At 38.6% G+C, this 17,913-nt stretch overlaps 1 protein-coding gene across 1 annotated transcript in view; it reads right to left on the bottom strand.

Annotated features, from left to right (window-relative positions):
• The window catches only part of LOC100892057 (ATP-binding cassette sub-family C member 8), a 32,346-nt gene extending 27,227 nt beyond the window's left edge, over positions 1-5,119 (bottom strand). The window contains exons 1-3 of the mRNA XM_030972661.1: positions 4,677-5,119; positions 3,764-4,370; positions 1,291-1,530 (exon numbers count right to left, since the gene is read on the bottom strand). Coding sequence (XP_030828521.1) covers positions 1,291-1,530; positions 3,764-4,351 — 828 coding nt within the window. The 5' untranslated portion in view covers positions 4,352-4,370; positions 4,677-5,119. The remainder of the gene's footprint in view (positions 1-1,290; positions 1,531-3,763; positions 4,371-4,676) is intronic.
• Between the last annotated feature and the right edge of the window lie 12,794 nt (positions 5,120-17,913).

Here is a 17,913-nt window from a genome sequence, read left to right as displayed (position 1 = left end):
GAGTTGATAAAACGGTCTGCGCAACTTTCAAATTTCCGCCCCCCCCCCCTATTGGAAAATCCTGGATCCGCGCCTGCATTAGGGACTTTTAGATTCGCACGAAGACAATGGGGATCGCTACGATCGACGTCCTTTTAATGCACTGCCTTGACTGGACGTCACACGTATCAGTCCACACAAATCTAAAAGTCCCTATTGTTGAGGCTTCATCAGTCAATGTTTCAAAGTTCAAACTCAATGACGTGTATGACCACTGGAAACAGAAGTGTAATAAGTTTGGACCTTTATTGTTTGAACTAAATTTTACTAAAATTTGAACTGATGATGATTAGGAACAGACATGTTGAATTGCCCTCTAGTACAAGTCTTTAGACTTACTGGCTGTCATCATAGGTGATTCGGATACTGATCCCTAGTACGTATAAAATGGGAGGGGTATGAGAGAGTATCACTTTGTAAATTCACACTGACACTTTTTGATCTCATATTTCGCATTTTTCATGTGTTTCCTCTTCTTCCCTTTTCTTTTAAATATTCTACTATCTTTTCCTCTCTTTCTTTCTCTCTCTCTCTCTTATAATATGCTTTAAAGTACATTGCATTGTGTGTGTGTGTGTGTGTGTGTGGGTGTGCGTGTGTGTGTGTGTGTGTGAGTATGGTTGAGTGTGTTTGCAAGATATTTGTAATTTTTTTGTAATAAGTATGAATACACATGTATCTCTTTTTTGTTTTGCTTGTTATAGTATGTTTTTATTATATTTGTATTTAATTCTATGTTAATGGGCCCCATTTACAAGCCCTGCTTTTCAGGGGTCCACAGCCTGTCATCATGTTATAATTATTGTTCCAGTACCAGTGTCATTGTAAATTGTTTTTAATGATTGGCTGAATAAATTGAAATTGAATTGAATTAAAAGAATGATGTTAGTGTGATTCTGAGGATGCCAAACACATACCATTTCTGAACCTTTTCCATCGTCTCTGAGAATCCCACCATCGTCTTTCGATGATTGCCTCATAATTATGACAAGACATTAATCTACAATTGCCACTCCCAACCCAGGGGTAGCAAAATGAGTAACTGGTATAAATTAATTACTTGAATGTGGTCAACGTTTCAGAACACTTAGGCTGAATCTTAGTGCTACATTGTTAGTCTGTAAGTCCATTGAGGAACCCCTTAGATATATACATTTTGTGCAGTAGTTATCATCACCATCATCATCATCATCATCATCATCATCGTCATCCTCATCGTTATTATAAGAGTGGTCTATTCTCATCACGTACCTGTTCGGCGAGAAAGTTCTTCTTGAACTTCTCATGCAGGTAGAGAGATGTGTGTTTGTCAGGGATGCTTCCTAGGTCATGGGGTTCGATGCGTTTCTTGTATCCCACAGTGAACACCCAATTCATCCACCAGAAGGTGAGCGCAGACGGTAAGCTGCTGTAGTCATGGAGATAATTCATGTCCTCCTTCTTGGTGTCTCCATCGGAAAGACCGGGGGCTTCGGCTAAGCAACCGAATACCTGCGAAATTAAAGGCATCGTTTAACAATGTTAAATCTGAGATGCATGGCCTTACGTGTCATTAGTTTCTGTGATATGGTGTAATATTGAAGCCCTACAAAATTGCGCTTCAAAATGACCATGAAATGTCTCAAAAAGTAAACATCTTTGAGTGACCGGTTTTACCATAATCGTTTCCCCCAATAGACTGTAGTGTGATAAAAAGCGTTAGGAAAACGAAAAATGAAATTTCGATTTCCATTCATAAATATCTTGATAATCAGACAGGCGATCGGCTTGTAAAAGTCATGGGATTCCTGACTGACCTAAAGGTTTATAATTATGATTGCAGCATGAGTTAAATCCAGGATTTTTTTTCAGAATCTGAGGCAATGTAACCGAGCTACTTTAAGACAAAAGTCAGTTTTAGTCGTCCACTTTAATTGATATTCAGCTTCCCTCGATCATAACAAACATTAGGCCCTTTATATATTTTGTTTTTAAAGTTTCAACTCACAATCGTACAAGACGCAGTCTGGACCAGTTGCCTAATGTCCAGCCATTGAGGCGGCATTGGCATCATTGGGGCGGTATCGAAAAGTATTAGGTCGATGCAGGGCGGGGTAACATGGAAATGCTTTTCACGTCATTCCCCTCCTTTTCTTTCTTAACCCTCTCCCTTCCTCATTTTCGCCATTTTACTAAGGGGCAAATCTCCCGTCTTTTTATGTGAACGATTACTAACTCCGATTTTGTTTTTCTTCTCTCACTTTTCTTACAATATCATTGTTATTGATTTGCGAGAAGATTGGAACGTTGAGCATTTTCGATTTAAAGCATAACATCGGTGTATATCAATTTTGTGATATTCATAAACATGTATTTCTCTTTCTAAAAAACAAGACCTCCTCGTTTACCTTTTGAATGGACCTTCAAGTTACATAAATGATGTAAAATCTCAGATTTACCATTGAATTACAAGTTTAAGGGTGATGAGCGTAAAATTAAATGTTGCATTATTACAATTTTCTTTAATCGCCACAAGCGACACAAACTTCTTTTACCAGTGGCTTTCATTATTATTTAACTGCAATTAGTTGTATACAACGCACCGCCTTAATTGATGCATAAATGTCATCAAAGCACGCTTAGTACTGGAAAAATAATAACACAGGATCATCCTTATGTTGTATGGGTTCGTGATTAGTATAATCACTGACATTTGAATCTCTCTTTTAGCGTGCTCTTTTGTGTGTGAAATTGCGTCTTACGATGAAACCTTATTCATGCTGATATACTGTAAAGTAATCTGGCAAGTAAATTTTGAAGCACTATACATAGGTTGTTTTACGTTTTGGTTTGAGATAGCTGCTCACAATGAAATCCTACTGTTGATATGCTTCCAGAATAATGTTTAAAAGAACACAAAGATCGTTTCGTTTGTATGTAAAATTGAGTTGAAGGAAATTCGCCAAAGCTTTACAATACTACCAAATCTGCATAGGTACTCCAGGTTATTGCCCAAATCATAAATTGTTTGAGTTCAAACTCAATAAAGATGTTCGAGAGGTTGAAGTTTGAATGATATCAAATAACTAAATGATTGAGAGAGAAATATGCATTTACAACCTGTTTGCTCTTATTGGATAAGAATCAATAAATACACGTAAAACAGAGGGTAAACCCGGTGAGATAACACGTGTGTTGCGTCATCAACAGTAAACATGGCTGATCACGTTGCAGATTATGAGATGCAAGGTCTAGAAAATATAACTGAAGGAACTAGTATAAAAAAATTAAAAAAATCATCGTATATATAAGTTGCATTATATAGGGCTATAAATACATCGTTTTTAAAGACCTTATGTTATCCCCGCGAAAATACTTTGAACTTTTTCAATCAAAGCGGCAAAGGAATCAATAGATAAAAACAAATTACTTTCTACTCAGTACTAAAAAACACTGAAACCCCACATGTTTGATCGTTTGTGGCTCATCATTTTGAAACCCATACATTATTGAAATTTCCACATTGTCAATTTGAAAACGTTTACTTGGAGAAAGTTTCGTGTTTTTTTAAATACTCTTTTCAAAGTAATGCTGTGAATTCGTCATTAGATGTACAACTTTGTATCGCCTTTATAATTACGGACAACCTTTCTCTATCTACTTGATTTATCACTTATAGACTCGACGTTGATGTTTATATATTGTAACATTATTCAGTAAAAAGTATGAACAAAATTTTCCTTACCAAATGACAACAGAGGATTATTTCATTAACAAGAAACATCAACACTACGAAAAGCATCAGCAGAGTGATATCAAATTTGACGTTTTGAAAGTTGATATCTCCTCTTCTGTTAATGTGCACCATCTCCACCACCAACGAAAACATCGAAGCCACCCAGTATACGAGTAGGAGCCAAACCATGTGACGTTCACGCCATTTCTCCATCATGTGGAAGTAGAGAATGGAAAATACCGCCCCGGCAAGCATCACTACTCCTGCAACATAAAGGTGTGGTTGGTGTGGTAAGGAGTTGGCGAGGAAGGTGTCGTTGGTCAGAATACCTTCTGCTATGAAGGAGAGTGTGAGGACAAGAAGGACATAAGTCAGAAGCCATCTTGGAGTGTGACCCGGGAGACGCAGGAGATACTTGGAGCCGGTGAGACTCTGGCGGGAGGAGCAAGAGGCGAGGAGGATGAGGAAGAGAGATGAGAGAAGGACGAATCCCAACTGGGGTACAACGATGATACCGTTGATTAAACACGAGTTGTTCAAACCGGTGCCAGAGTCGAGTGTGTAGTTTACACCACAAAACCAGTCCCATTCACTCATCGTCGTGATAAGTTGGTTTCTGTGAAAAAGAGAGGAGAAATTGTTATAAGTCTTTTAAACCTATAAGGATTCCACACATTAATACATATCTAATGTGAACACAAGAATATAGAAATACCAGCACATTCAGGGATGCAACAAATGTACGAATAATATGAATTCTAATACATTTTAAACCTAATTATTATACCGCTTTTGATGTCCTCGGTTGTAAATCAAAAGTAACCAAATCTTTCAAAATGTAATTGAATTATAACTATTGATTGCGTATAAAATTTAATTAAATTGTATATATATTTCTTTATTTATTGGTATAGAAGCTCACCTTCACATTATCCGAAAATGAACACAGGCTGTTGTGTATTACCCTGTGCTTGGTGCAGGGCTCAGCCAATATGATCAACCTATACAAATACCAGCTGCCTCTCAACATGGACCATGCTCTCACGAACTAGAACAATACAATATATCTTGCAAAAGCTGCTCTAAGAAGCATACATCAGCGCTTTCGAAACAACGGTGATGAAATGAGCAGAAATCGAAGTTTTTTGTTATTTTATGAGCGGACTGTAAACATCTTTGAGGCAGCTAAACCCCTAATGCTAATGGTCAAAGTCTCATTCTTAATAGTTTTATAAGGGAAGCTATTTGCACGACCTAGGTGTTAAAGGTTCGGTGTAATAAGAAAATGCGAACTAATGTTGACCCTCGAGGTGAAAAGTTCCTTGAACACGATTTAAAAGTTAAAAATGAGTAGGGTGTTATCGGTATAAAATGCTGTTTGAATAAAAATTCGTACATAGATAACAATCTAAGTTGAGATAAAGAGCAAATAAAACAATATACTACTACTAGGGGGGGGGGGGGCGGGGAGGGGAGGCCCAAATTTGAAATCAATTTGAAATTTAGTGTGCTGAAATTTGAAAATCGTGCCTTCCGATATTTCGCTCAGTGGGGGGGGGGGGGAGGGGGGGGGGGGGGGGGGGTAGTCAGCACTTTTTTTGCTAAACACCTTCCCCTCCCCCCCCCCCCCTTGAGCAAAAAAAATTGTGGTCACAATTTTTTTTCCAGGGGGGCCCGTCTTTTTTTGCGCCGGGGGGGGGGGGCAAGTCCCGCTCGCCCCCCCCCCCTGAATCCACGCCTGCAAGAGAACGAGGAGAAAGAGAGAGAGAGAGAGAGAGAGATAGGATGCTGAAAATAACAACAGGAAATTTGTTTGCGTTAAAAATAAAAAAGATTCAACAGAGCAAAAAGCAACATCTCGGCAACATTGTGTATGAAGGTTGATAAAAAAAACTGCGTCATTTCGGTATGAAATGTTACCTATCATATTTCTTCTACTGTACTAACCCTCTAACATGCAAAAAATCCTGAACAAAGTCTCAAACCACCAAGATATTTATGTTTTTCTTTGAAGGCGTCACTGTGCATGCAACATCCTCTAACAGTAAATGCATGTTCCCAAGTACCTTGAAAGGTCGAGTGACATCATGATTATTGTTGTTTTAGCCTTATCATTATCGGTCAATGTGAAGAATCATCAAACGAGCAACTGACCTCATCCACCGGCTTGACCGGCGAGACCATGGACCTACTACGAATGTCAAGACTAGACAGAGGGGCTCCTTCGGTAACTATCAGGTCAAGCTCTATTCATTCGATGAAAAACTGTCATGGAAAACTCATATTGCCATAATTGCTCTACACAGATTACTAAGACTACAGGATAAAGTACTATTCAATAGGAAATGTATTGTTTATGATTTACTCATTTCACTCATCTTTGAATATATATATTTGTTTTAGTTCAAAACCTATTTTAAAATCAAATACATTTTGTAAACTACCAAAAGAGAGAAAAGGGGGAGGGGTACGTGCATGGTGGGGAGGGAGGGGTCAATGAATCCTTACGCAATAATTACAAAATATTGGATGGCTTTGAGTGTGATACAAGAATATTTTGCTCGAGCTATGGCAAGATATTCTTGTATCACACGAAAACAAAGCCGTACAATATTATTATTATTATCTATATTCGGCTGATTAGCGAAATAAAAAAAATTGACTTACCTCGGTAAATGTTTTTTTTCTCCATTTTTTCATAGGTTTTTATTTTTTTCTCTCATAAAAAAATCGTACATAACTTATAAAATCTTATACAAAATTACAAATAACCTTTACATAAATAAATTTGCAAATGAATTTCAACATTCCAATACAAGGTTACACATACATCTTGCTATAAAATATATTTGCAAATCAAGTTACACATTTAGGCCTACAGAAGAAAAATATTCACATAATCAAAATTATACTTTCACAATTAAACAAATCGCAAATAAAGTTTTTACAATTTCCTCGACCAGCTTGCATATTACATTTCCAATTTTTTCCTTCTTTTCCACAATAATTTTTCAAAATTTCTTTCAGAGAGAGAAAAAAAAGATTTATAATAAAAGGAAAGAATAAGATAGATGATAAAAGAAGAAAAAGAATTTGTTTTCGTGTGATATCGATATCGATAGTTGAAGTTACCGGATGACTGAGCAATACGAAAACAATATTGGTCAGTCATCCGGGTACTGCGCTAAAGATATTGAATACACTGAATTTGTTATACAACTTGGAAGCCTTATTTATGTAGATAATAATCATTATTATTTTATTATATCTGTGTAATAATTATTTTGTTCATTTGGACACCTGCATCAACAAGCTAAAACAAGCTGTCTACAGGTGCTCCCTTTTCCTGTTACCATTTTCATAGTTTGTTTTAATGAACTTAACATAATGTTCATGATTGATATATTTTAAACTGATTACAGAGGAAATTGACCGAATGGGGTTTTACAAGTTAAGCACATTTAAAATGGGTACGCACTACTTCTATGAAAGAGAATGACATGGATCACTTAACAGAACTGCAAAGACTTTCAAGAGCCCGAAAGGTCACTAACCTATTTTAATGTCTACAGAATCATTCCATTGTCATGTTTGCACATTACATTGTTTTAAGGTTGATTTATGAGAGGCCGTGTCGCCAGATATATATTTAAAAAAAAGGCTAATCAAATACAATAATAAAATTAAACAATATATCCATTGTTCTCGCAATAGCTTTCAGGGGCGACATCGGTTTAATAAACGAGTTATTAAGATTATTCCATGAGGGAACCAGGATTCTGTAAAAGAAGGGACACGAAATTCCGAAAAATTATAGGTCAAAGGCTTATTAAAGGGGGCCCGGGGGCACAATCTTGGGTTGTATATTTTAGTTATGACACGAGAGTGTCAAGGGGGCGGACTGATGTGCCCCTTTCCTTAATCTGCAAGTGTATCATGAAGTCACATGTACAAAGCATCAGGGACCTTGATAATACAACTTTGTGATTAGATGCTGCTTGTAAGTATCGGCGTACATGGTGATGTAGATATATAAATAAGGTAAGAAAGATAACCACCAGTCTTTTTCAAGACTACACCAACAGTCCTTTTCAGGACTACTTACCGTTCAAGAAAGATTACCGAGAGTCCTTTTCAGGACTCCTCAATCCTCCCTCTCTCTCTCTCACATGGTGCACCCGCAACCCTACTGTATAAGTTTGTAATTGAAAGCGAAATGAAAGGACAAAATGCAATCGATCAGAAGCGGACAAAAAATATAAATAAATTGTCAACGGCCCCGGTGAATAATAAGCAAATTTGATAGTTTGAAGAGTTCCGCTCAGGAAATATCCTGACCCCATAAAAAATAGCAAAGGAAATTATCAAGATTTGCCAAAAATTGGGACGGGTTGAACACTTTGGTTTGTTGCCATGTTAGCACAATCGTGCCTAACATAATTTTTGAAAGTTTGGCATATTTCTGGCACTGAAAAAGGCCGGGTCACGGGGGTCCGAAATACGTGTTCGTGTAGTCCCATATACATCTTTCTGTGCAAGTGTTTGTAACTTTACCAAGACTTGGCCAAATTTCTTATAATTTTGATGATTCCAGAACCTTGCAATACACACAAATTCTTACATGCTAGATGATCAACCTTTTCTGGTCGGTTCCACACCGTTTCTTTCACAATGCAATCGCATGACCAGAACTCAACTTCATCTTGTTGCTATTTCTTGATATCAAGAATTACCATCGCTTTACAACAGAAAATCATTTCTTGGTGGATGAGTTTCTGGATGAGTTCGTGCAATACTTTTGCGTGAGATATCAGAATGAATTTCTGCACTACTCGATATCCAAACGAATTCTTGCAATATTTTTGAGCTCGATATCCAAATGAATTATTGCAATACTTTTGCGCTCGAAATCAATCACTATAACAATTATTGATATCAAGAAATAGGAATGAATGTTAAAACGGCTTGCCATACGGTCGACACCTAAATTATTGCCCACACCATCGATAGAACGGTCACAGTTCACCAACAAAAGGAAGCTGTGAAAGTCAGTGGCGACCATGCGAGGAGCAATATTGAAGAAAATGAAACACTGAAACGACTGAATCAATATTTGAGCCAGAGAAAAAGAAACAGCGCCATCTAATCATCATTGAAGAAGAACAGTATAGCCAAGCTGAAACAATCTTTTCAGATTGGACAGCCTTAAAACCCAACATCAACAACAGCAGCAACAACAACAACAACAAAATCGTGGAGCAACATTTTGACTGTAACAAACCAGACAAGATACAATTAGATAGGAAATGACACGGACGACATATTTTCGCAAAGCAGATTAAAATTCATGGTTCTTCAAATTATTGCACAAATGTATTTTAATTCAATTTTCTACTAGGAGGTCAAACAAGGCCGAGTTATTTTACATGTCACAGCGCTAGTATAATTATATTACTATCAATGATCAGAGATGCACTTACAAAAGGAAAGTAGAAGTTACAGACGAGGCGCAGATGATTTAGTGTAACTAGTCTATGTATGGGTCTATGTTTTCGTGGTGACACCAGGGGCATCTCCAAAGGGGGGGGGGGGGGGGGGTGTATGTGTGTATGTGTGGGGGGTGCTACACCCTCCCACCTGTCAGGATATTGTCGGTAAAATTGCACTGCCGTCGGTAAAAAGAGAAAGGGGGAGGGAAAAAAGAGAGGGAAAGGGAAAGAAAAGAAAAAAAGAAAAGAAAAAGAAAAGAAAGAAAGGAAAAGAAAGGAAAGAAAGGAAAAGAAAGGAAAGAAAAGAGAAGAAACAAAGAGAAAAAAGAAAAAGAGGGAGGAGAGGAAAGAAAGGAAAAGAAAGAAAAAGAAAAAAAAAGGAGAAAAGGGAAACAAAAGAAACGGGAATGAAAGAGAGGAGAGAGAGGGGAGGTAAAAGCCTGAGAGATGAGGAGTGGGAGTAAAAGAGAGAGGGGGGTTGTTGGGTGGAGTCGTCTCGTCGAGGGAGCAAGAAAGTCACGGGTAAATATGTTGCTGTGTCAGGTCAGCTGTGTCGGTATTCTTGCTCAACCCCCTTTAAATGCATAAGTTTGAAGTCGGTGGGATGTATATTGTCGGTCGGCCGACAAGTTTTTTTCCCTACAAACTGTGACTTTGTATCCGCTGTGACGACTTCGAGAATGACTACAACTACAATACTTGTATTTTCTCGAAGTTTCACTTTCCTATAATATCAGCTAATAAAGAAATCAGAGGTTTTACAACGGCACGACGAATCGTCTTCCTTTCACTATATTTTGATGAAATGCCAAAAATTCCGCGCTTCGCACGGGGGAGGAAAACTTTATTTAGACGAGTCGAGAGCGATACAACGAATCGTTTGCTTTCTCTCACAATAATATCTTTCTATAATAATTAAATAACACGTCTAAACTTTTCGCGCTTTGCGCGGGAAGAGAAAAACTGAATTCAGACAAGGATTAAGAGTCGAAAACGGTACAACGAATCGTTTGCTTTCTCTCACAATTTAAGGAAGCGTCAAAGCTTCCACGCTTCGCGCGGGAGGAGGGAAACTGAATTCCGACAAATTAGGGTTAAGAGTCGCGAACGGAAAAACAAATCGTCTGCTTTTTCTAATGATTTAAGGAACTGTCAAAGCTTCCGCACTTCGCGCGAGAGGGGGGAACTTAACTTAAACAAATAGGGTTTATTAAGAGTAAAAAACGGTACAACGAATCGTCTGCTTTCTCTAATAATTTAAGGAAACTTCAAAGCTTCCGCGCTTCGCGCTAAAGGGGGGAACTGAATTCAGACAATTATAAGGGCTTATTAAAAGTCGAAAACGGTACAACGAATAGTCTTCTTTCTCTAATAATTTAATGAAACGTCAAAACTTATGCGCTTCGCACGGAGGGGGAAACTTCATTCAGACAAGGATTAAGAGTCGGGAACGGTACAATAAATCGTCCTAATAATTTAAGGAAACGTCTAAGCTACCGAGCTTCGCGCGGGAGGGGGAGAAACTGAATTCAGACAAGGATTCAGAGTCGAGCACGGTTTTACGAATCTTCTACTTTCTCTAAAAGTTTAATGAAACGCCAAAACTTCCGCACTTCGCGCGAGAGGGGGGAGGAGAAACTTCATTCAGACAAGGATTAACAGTCGAGAACGGTACAATAAATCGTCCTAATAATTTAAGGAACGTCTAAGCTTCCGCGCTTCACGTGGGAGGCCTATCACCTACACCCCCCTAATGAGCGCGTTTCGCGACCTCTTTAAGTGATTCGTTTGCTCACTACCGCCCCTCCCTGAAATAAGATCCTAGCTCCGCGCCTGCATTAAAATATATAGCTATGATGCTGACTAAGTTGACGAAATAATTCATATATTTACGTCGTCAAGGAAAACGACTATTTGCGCATACGCAGGTACTACAGATAGTCCATAGGAAAAACAATTTAGTCTTCGGCCCCGGGTTTATAGGGTTAAATTTATAGATATTGGGACATTTAATTTTGTCGGTAATTGGTGGCTAGTTTTGTCGGTAATAGTTGGCCTCTACACCCCCCCCCCCTCTCCCCCACTGAAAAAGGTCTAGCGACGCCCATGGGTGACACGAGTGAATAACAGTATGCAAGATAACGACGATGAAATAACATACGAAGCAAAAGCTAAGTAATAATCTCAAATTGTCTGAGACAGAATTAGTACACTTTCTAAAAGTAATGTATTTTTCATTCATCTTATTATTATTACAATTGGATTTCCATACAATGAAACTAATTGAGTGGTCACTTAGCCCGCTGTGAATTACCCACCAGGACTTAATTTTATCAACGGAATTAGTTACTATATGGTCTATCAGGCGCGGATCCAGGATTTTCCAATAGGGGGGGGGGGGGGGGGGGGGCCGGAAATTCGAAATTCGCGCAGACCATTATTTAAACTTACCAATACTGACAAGGTCATATTAGAAGCACTGGACTTTAATAGTGTACTGGTACCTACAAACGGGCACAATTATTTTGGAAAGGGGACATGCTCACGTCACATCTCTTGTCCGATATCAACATTCCCCGTTTTCAAGTTATGCTCGCGCGCAATTTTTTTGACATTTCCATCAGTGGGGGCTGAAGCCTCTTGCCCCAATATCTGTTTCCTGGTTTAATAATTTGGCGAGTGAGCGGAAATTTGAGCTTATGTATGTTGTGAAAAGTGTTAATTGTCACCAAAATATACGAGATAAGATATAACAAATGCATATTGGTAATTTTTAAATTTTCGGGGAAAGAGAGGCTGCAACACCATCCCGCATTAACTGCAGGTGTTTTGAAATCAAATCAGACTCCCCAAAAAAGTATTAACCAAAACGCACGAATCCAGTTTCAAAAATCCAAAAAAATGTCAGCTTCAGAGGGGGGCACATCACCCCTCAGACTCCCTCTAAAAGTATTAACCGAATCGCACGAATCTAGGTAAAAAAAAAAATCAGCTTCAGAGCTAGAGAGGAACCCCCCACACACACACACACACACACCCCCTGTGCGTGCAAGCGTGAAATTAACGCTGGCGCTAATGCGTAAGCAGGGGCGGCGGAGCTATCTCCAAAGTGGAAAGCACCAACAAAAATGGGCACCTACAAAGCGAAATCTCAAGGCGAAATTATACATTTTTTTAGACATTGGTATATACCCTTTCATTGTGATCCCATTATCAGGGACGATTTCAATATTTGTTTTTCTTTATATATCATATAAGTTATTGCTTAAGCATCACACTTTCGGCTGAGTGTGATTGTCTGAATATTCATTTGCGAGCGAGCAAAGCGAGCGAGAAAAAAATGTAAGATCTGTGAGGTCGCAGAGTGAAAAATTACATCTTATAAAGAGGAAAAAACCAAATTATGATGGGGTTATAAGCATCACGGAAGACTGAAAAAACATTTGTTTTAAAGTGACATATAATTGTATCATCTATAAATGCGAGCGAGCAAGCAAGCTTTAGGGGAAATTACTCTTAGTCGCTTTAAATTAGTGCAAGACTAATGATGAGCAGGTTAGGGGGCACGTGCCCCCCCCCCGTGCCCCCCCCCGTGCCTACGTGCCTGATGATGAGAGGTTAAGGGGACACATATCGAAAGGGATAAAGACACTTATTAGAAAAGAAAAGGAGCATGTGTCAAGGTACAAAGAGTAATTATCAAGGTTTAAACTGGGCACTTCTTACACCTGAAAGGAGGCACTCACCAGAAATGAGATTGGGCACTTATGAGTATGGGAAATGGGCATTTGTCGACGGAAAAGGGGCATCCATCAGAAATTGATTTATCAGAGGTGAAAAGGGGCATTTATGAAAAGGGGATAGGTCCCTTAATAGAAAGGGAAAGAGGCACGATTCAAAATAAAAGGGCAGTTAGCAAAGGTGAAAATGGGCACCCATCATAGATGAAAAGAGTACCTATCAGGAGGGGAAGGGGTACTTTTCAAAGTAAAACGAGCATCTCTCAGATTTGAATAGGGGCAATTATCGGAGGTGAAGAGCGCACTGAAGTGAAAAGAATTAACTTCTCATATATGAAAATGGTCATTTACCAGAGATGAAAAGGGACACTTTTTATTTATGAATGGCCTCATTTTTCTAAATAGCCCTTATCAGATAGGAAAGGGGGCACATGTGTTGATGAAATGTGCGCTTATCCGAGTTAAAAAGGGGAAGGGGCACTTCTTTACAAAGTAAAAGTGGCCCTTTGGGGAGGGGGGTACTTGAAGAGTGGGGCGAACTTTGCCCCCTACCCCTGCCACCCGCCCCATCATCATCGCTTGTAGTTCACGTATGCACCCCTTCTAGTGCAGCGGCTTAGCAAGAAAATTGTGCACTTTTTGAGAAAAGCATGAAACTTCCAGCATAGTTTGCTTTCACCATAAGATATATTTTCAGATGTGGAGGGAAGTCAGATTTGACCTCTGATGACCCTGAGAGGTCAAATCCAAAATGGCCGCTTGTCCGCATGGTCTAATGTACAAACACGCTTAACTTTTGAACCAAATACACCAGAAAAACGTTTAAGGTGTCATTTCCAACTAACTTGGGGATGCCAATTCATTTGGTAATACTTTTGAGATCACCTGAACTCAGGGTTTTGCATTTAGGTCAAGGTCAAGGTCAAAATTGACTAAAAATAGCAAGTTTTGAATAGTTACAAAAGGTTAAATCTCATTTATTTGTCATTTGTTCTCAAATTTATTTAGGAATGGTTCACCTGCCGAGTCCTCCACCTTAATCCTTTTCAGTTAGTTTATTTCACAGTTTGATGTGACCTCTGATGACCCTGAGAGGTCAAATCCAAAATGGCAGCCAGTCCGCATGGTCTAATGTATAAACGTGAACTTGAACCAAATAATCTAGAAAAACGTTTAAGGTGTCATTTCCAACTAACTTGGGGATGCCAATTCATTACGTAATACTAAGAGATCGCCAGAACAAAGAGCCCCCGTGAGCCTTCTCACGGGGGCTCTTTTATTACTGACGGGGGGCTCTTTTTTATACAAATATCCATTGAATTGGTACCTATGATACTCCTCAATTATTTGCTATTTTTTCATTATCATTTCAATCAGCATTTTCCCTCTTACAAATTTACAAGCTACATAGCTGTTACTGGCCTGTGTATATAATATATACGCATACAACACTGATCTTTATGATGTCTTTAACGTGACATATCTTCTTCTCCCCTTGCAAACGAAAAAGAAAACAAGGTCATTAAAAGGGATTAAGCGACAAATAATGATTGTGATTCAAATTGATGCGAATATTTGTTTGAATAAGCACTGCTATTCACCCGAATCTTCTTTGTAAAAACAACTTTTACAAATCTCAGCCATGCTCACTGAGTTGAGACGTTCCATTCAATTTGAAATACCCATTACATAATACACTTCTCCTAATCTCAAAGTGATCTTACAGCACAGTGGCAGAATTGCATGGCTGAGATTTGTAAAAGTCGTTTTTACAAAGAAGATTCTGGTGAAAAGCATTGCTTATTCAAAAAAATCCTTGCATCAATTTGAATCACAATGATTATTTGTCGCATGGTCCTTTTATTAAATAACCTTGTTTTCTGTTTTGTTTGCAGAGGGAGAAGAAGCTATGTCACGTTAAGAAATCATAAAGATCAGTTGTATTATGCGTATATACATTATGATACCAGAACAAATGTTGATTATCAGAATGTCATTTTGAAATACCTCTATACAAATACCACATTGTCTTTAGCCCGTATCAGTATTAGTATGATCCAATATAAAGCTATTATTCTTTATTTAATTCAGTATAATGCTTTTCCTCAAAAATAGTTTTGCTATTTTTTTAGGGTTGAGATGCTAAGAAATAGTTTCAAATGTACATTACACGAACCCTGAACCATTGCAAAATGATGGTGGTTCTCTCTCTCTCTCTCTCTATTTTAATCATCCATTATCAACTACATATAAAGCAGCAACCAAAAACTTTGAGATAGGTGAAAGTAAGAGTTAAAAAGAAAGTCATGCTAAAACGGCGCTTCACTTCCCCCCGCCCCCTGAAAAAAATTAAATAGATTAGTAGTCCTCCTCTCCAGCATCCCCCTCCCCCCCGCTTTAATATCACATTTTCACTTGGCAGCACAAGGGGGCCGGGGGTGGGAGGAGGGGGTTAAACCCCCTAACCCCCCCCCCCCGTAGATCTGCCCATGTTACCATATCATTCCACGACATTTTGGTCTTCCTCTTCTCCTCAAAAGGGACTTTTAGATTTGCGTGGACGTGGACGTGGACGTGTTACGTCCTTTTAAGGCACTGGCAGTCACATTATGTGACGTCCTTTTAAGCACTGACCGTGCCTTAAAAGGAGGTCACACGTTGCAGTCCACGTTCTCATCGTGCAAATCTAAAAGTCCCTATTGATTTACTGGTCGAGGTTCATTATTTGCTGACAACGAAAAACTTCTCCAGGCCATGACCATGTTTCTGCCCTTGCGCGATCGCCTCCAGCTCCAGCAGACATGGCGCGGCAGCGTGCACACGCACCGCTACTAAAGGCGCAGTAGGCCTATAACCACTGCTGACGGCGGCACTGCACTGCGAGCTGAATTGGTAATAATAGGCCTACTCATAAAACGAGAAATCTTGCACGCTAATCTTAGTTCCATTTCATTGGTTTAAGGTTTGAAAATTGAAACTCAATATTGTGTTAAAGTTATAACAGAAAAGATAATCTTTATTTTATAATTCCACCGGGGCGATTTTTAATTTTGCAATCGCCCCCGTGAGCAACCTGACGGGGGCGATTATGTAGCTCACGGGGGCGAATCGCCCACCACCCCCGTGTATTTTGAGCGCTGCAGTAGCTGCAGTGCTATATGCAAATGGTCAGTTACAAGACAAATAATGGTTTGGTGCTATAATTAGTGAAATAAACTAACTGATTACGATGGAGACTATGCAGGGGAACCACTCCTAAAGAAATTTGAGAACATAAGGGGACAAAAAAATGGGAAAACTTTTTGTAAACATTCAAAACTTTTACCTTGACTTAATGCAAAAGCCCTGAGTTCTGGTGTACTAAAAAGTATTACCAATTGAATTGGCATCCCAAAGTTAGTGGGAAATGACACCTTAAACGTTTTGCTGGACTATTTGGTTCAAGAGTTAAGCGTGTTTGTACAATTATTAGACCATGCTGCGGACTGGCGCCATTTCTTATTTGACCTCTTAGGGTCATCAGAGGTCAAATCGAAATGTGAAATAAACTAACTGAAAGGGACTAAGGTGGGTGACTATGCAGGGGAACCACTCCTAAAGAAATTTGAGAACATAAGGGGACAAAAAAATGGGAAAACATTTTGTAACTATTTAAAACTTGCTATGTTTTAATCAATTTTGACCTTGACCTTGACCTAAATGCAAAGCCCCGAGTTCTGGCGATCTCAAAATTATTACCAAAATGAATTGGCATCCCCAGGTTAGTTGAAAATGACACCTTAAACGCTTTTCTGGACTATTTGGTTCATGAGTTAAGCGTGTTTGTACAATTATTAGACCATGCGGCGGACTGGCGGCCATTTTTTATTTGACCTCTCAGGGTCATCAGAGGTCAAATCAAAATGTGACATAAACTCACTGAAAGGGATTAAGGTGCGTAAATTCCTAAAGAAATTTGAGAACATAGGAGAGAACAAATGACAAATAAATGGGAAAACTTTTGTAACCATTCAAAACTTGCTATTTTTTAGTCAATTTTGACCATGACCTTGACCTAAATGCAAAACCCTAAGTTCAAGCGATCTCAAAAGTATTACCAAATGAATTGGCATCCCCAAGTTAGTTGGAAATGACACCTTAAATGTTTTTCTGGACTATTTGGTTCAAAAGTTAAGTGTGTTTGTACATTAGACCATGAGGAATAGCGGCCATTTTGGATTTGACCTCTCAGGGTCATCAGAGGTCAAATCTGACTTCCCTCCACATCTGAAAATAAATCTTATGGTCTAAACTAACTATGCTAGAAGTTTCATGCTTTTCTCAAAAAGTGCACAATTTTCATTATATTGGGAGCTTATCCGCTGTACTATTCCTCCTAATTCGTTGTTACCGTCACTGCCATTTACGTATGGCCGGCCGGCGTATTTTTATTTACACGCTAGCGAGGGGAATTTCTCGATTAATTCCAATGAAACCGCTTAAAATTCCAATTTACATCCAGGAGAAAGTTTTCTTAACTTTTTCTTGAAACACTTGAACGGTTATGGAAACTGTTTGTGTTTCTAATCTCCAAATATTAATATTATTCTGCATCAAATATAAAACATTGATTTCTACTGTGATATGTAAAGGCACGAACTTACGTTAATACATACACATAATTTGTTTGTAACCAAGAAGGTGCACCATGGTAATACATTTTAACAAACACATCAACATGTTACCTAGACAACTCATCACCATAGCCATTGTAAAACCATATATTAATGATACATGTAAAATATAGATTGAAGCAATTCTCGTCGATTGGCTGTATCCTGAGTGTGATTTATATAATGGATTTTGAGTAACATTTGCATCTACCTGTAGTTGAAGAATAGATACAGTGTATAACATCAATTAAGTTGGACTTGGAGTTCAATTGGAAGGA

Source organism: Strongylocentrotus purpuratus, unplaced genomic scaffold (assembly GCF_000002235.5).
Source record: "Strongylocentrotus purpuratus isolate Spur 01 unplaced genomic scaffold, Spur_5.0 spur5_scaffold_6, whole genome shotgun sequence".
Classification (NCBI taxonomy): domain Eukaryota; kingdom Metazoa; phylum Echinodermata; class Echinoidea; order Camarodonta; family Strongylocentrotidae; genus Strongylocentrotus; species Strongylocentrotus purpuratus.
Note: the sequence above shows the minus strand (reverse complement) of the source record. Positions and strands in the feature narration are given on the sequence as shown.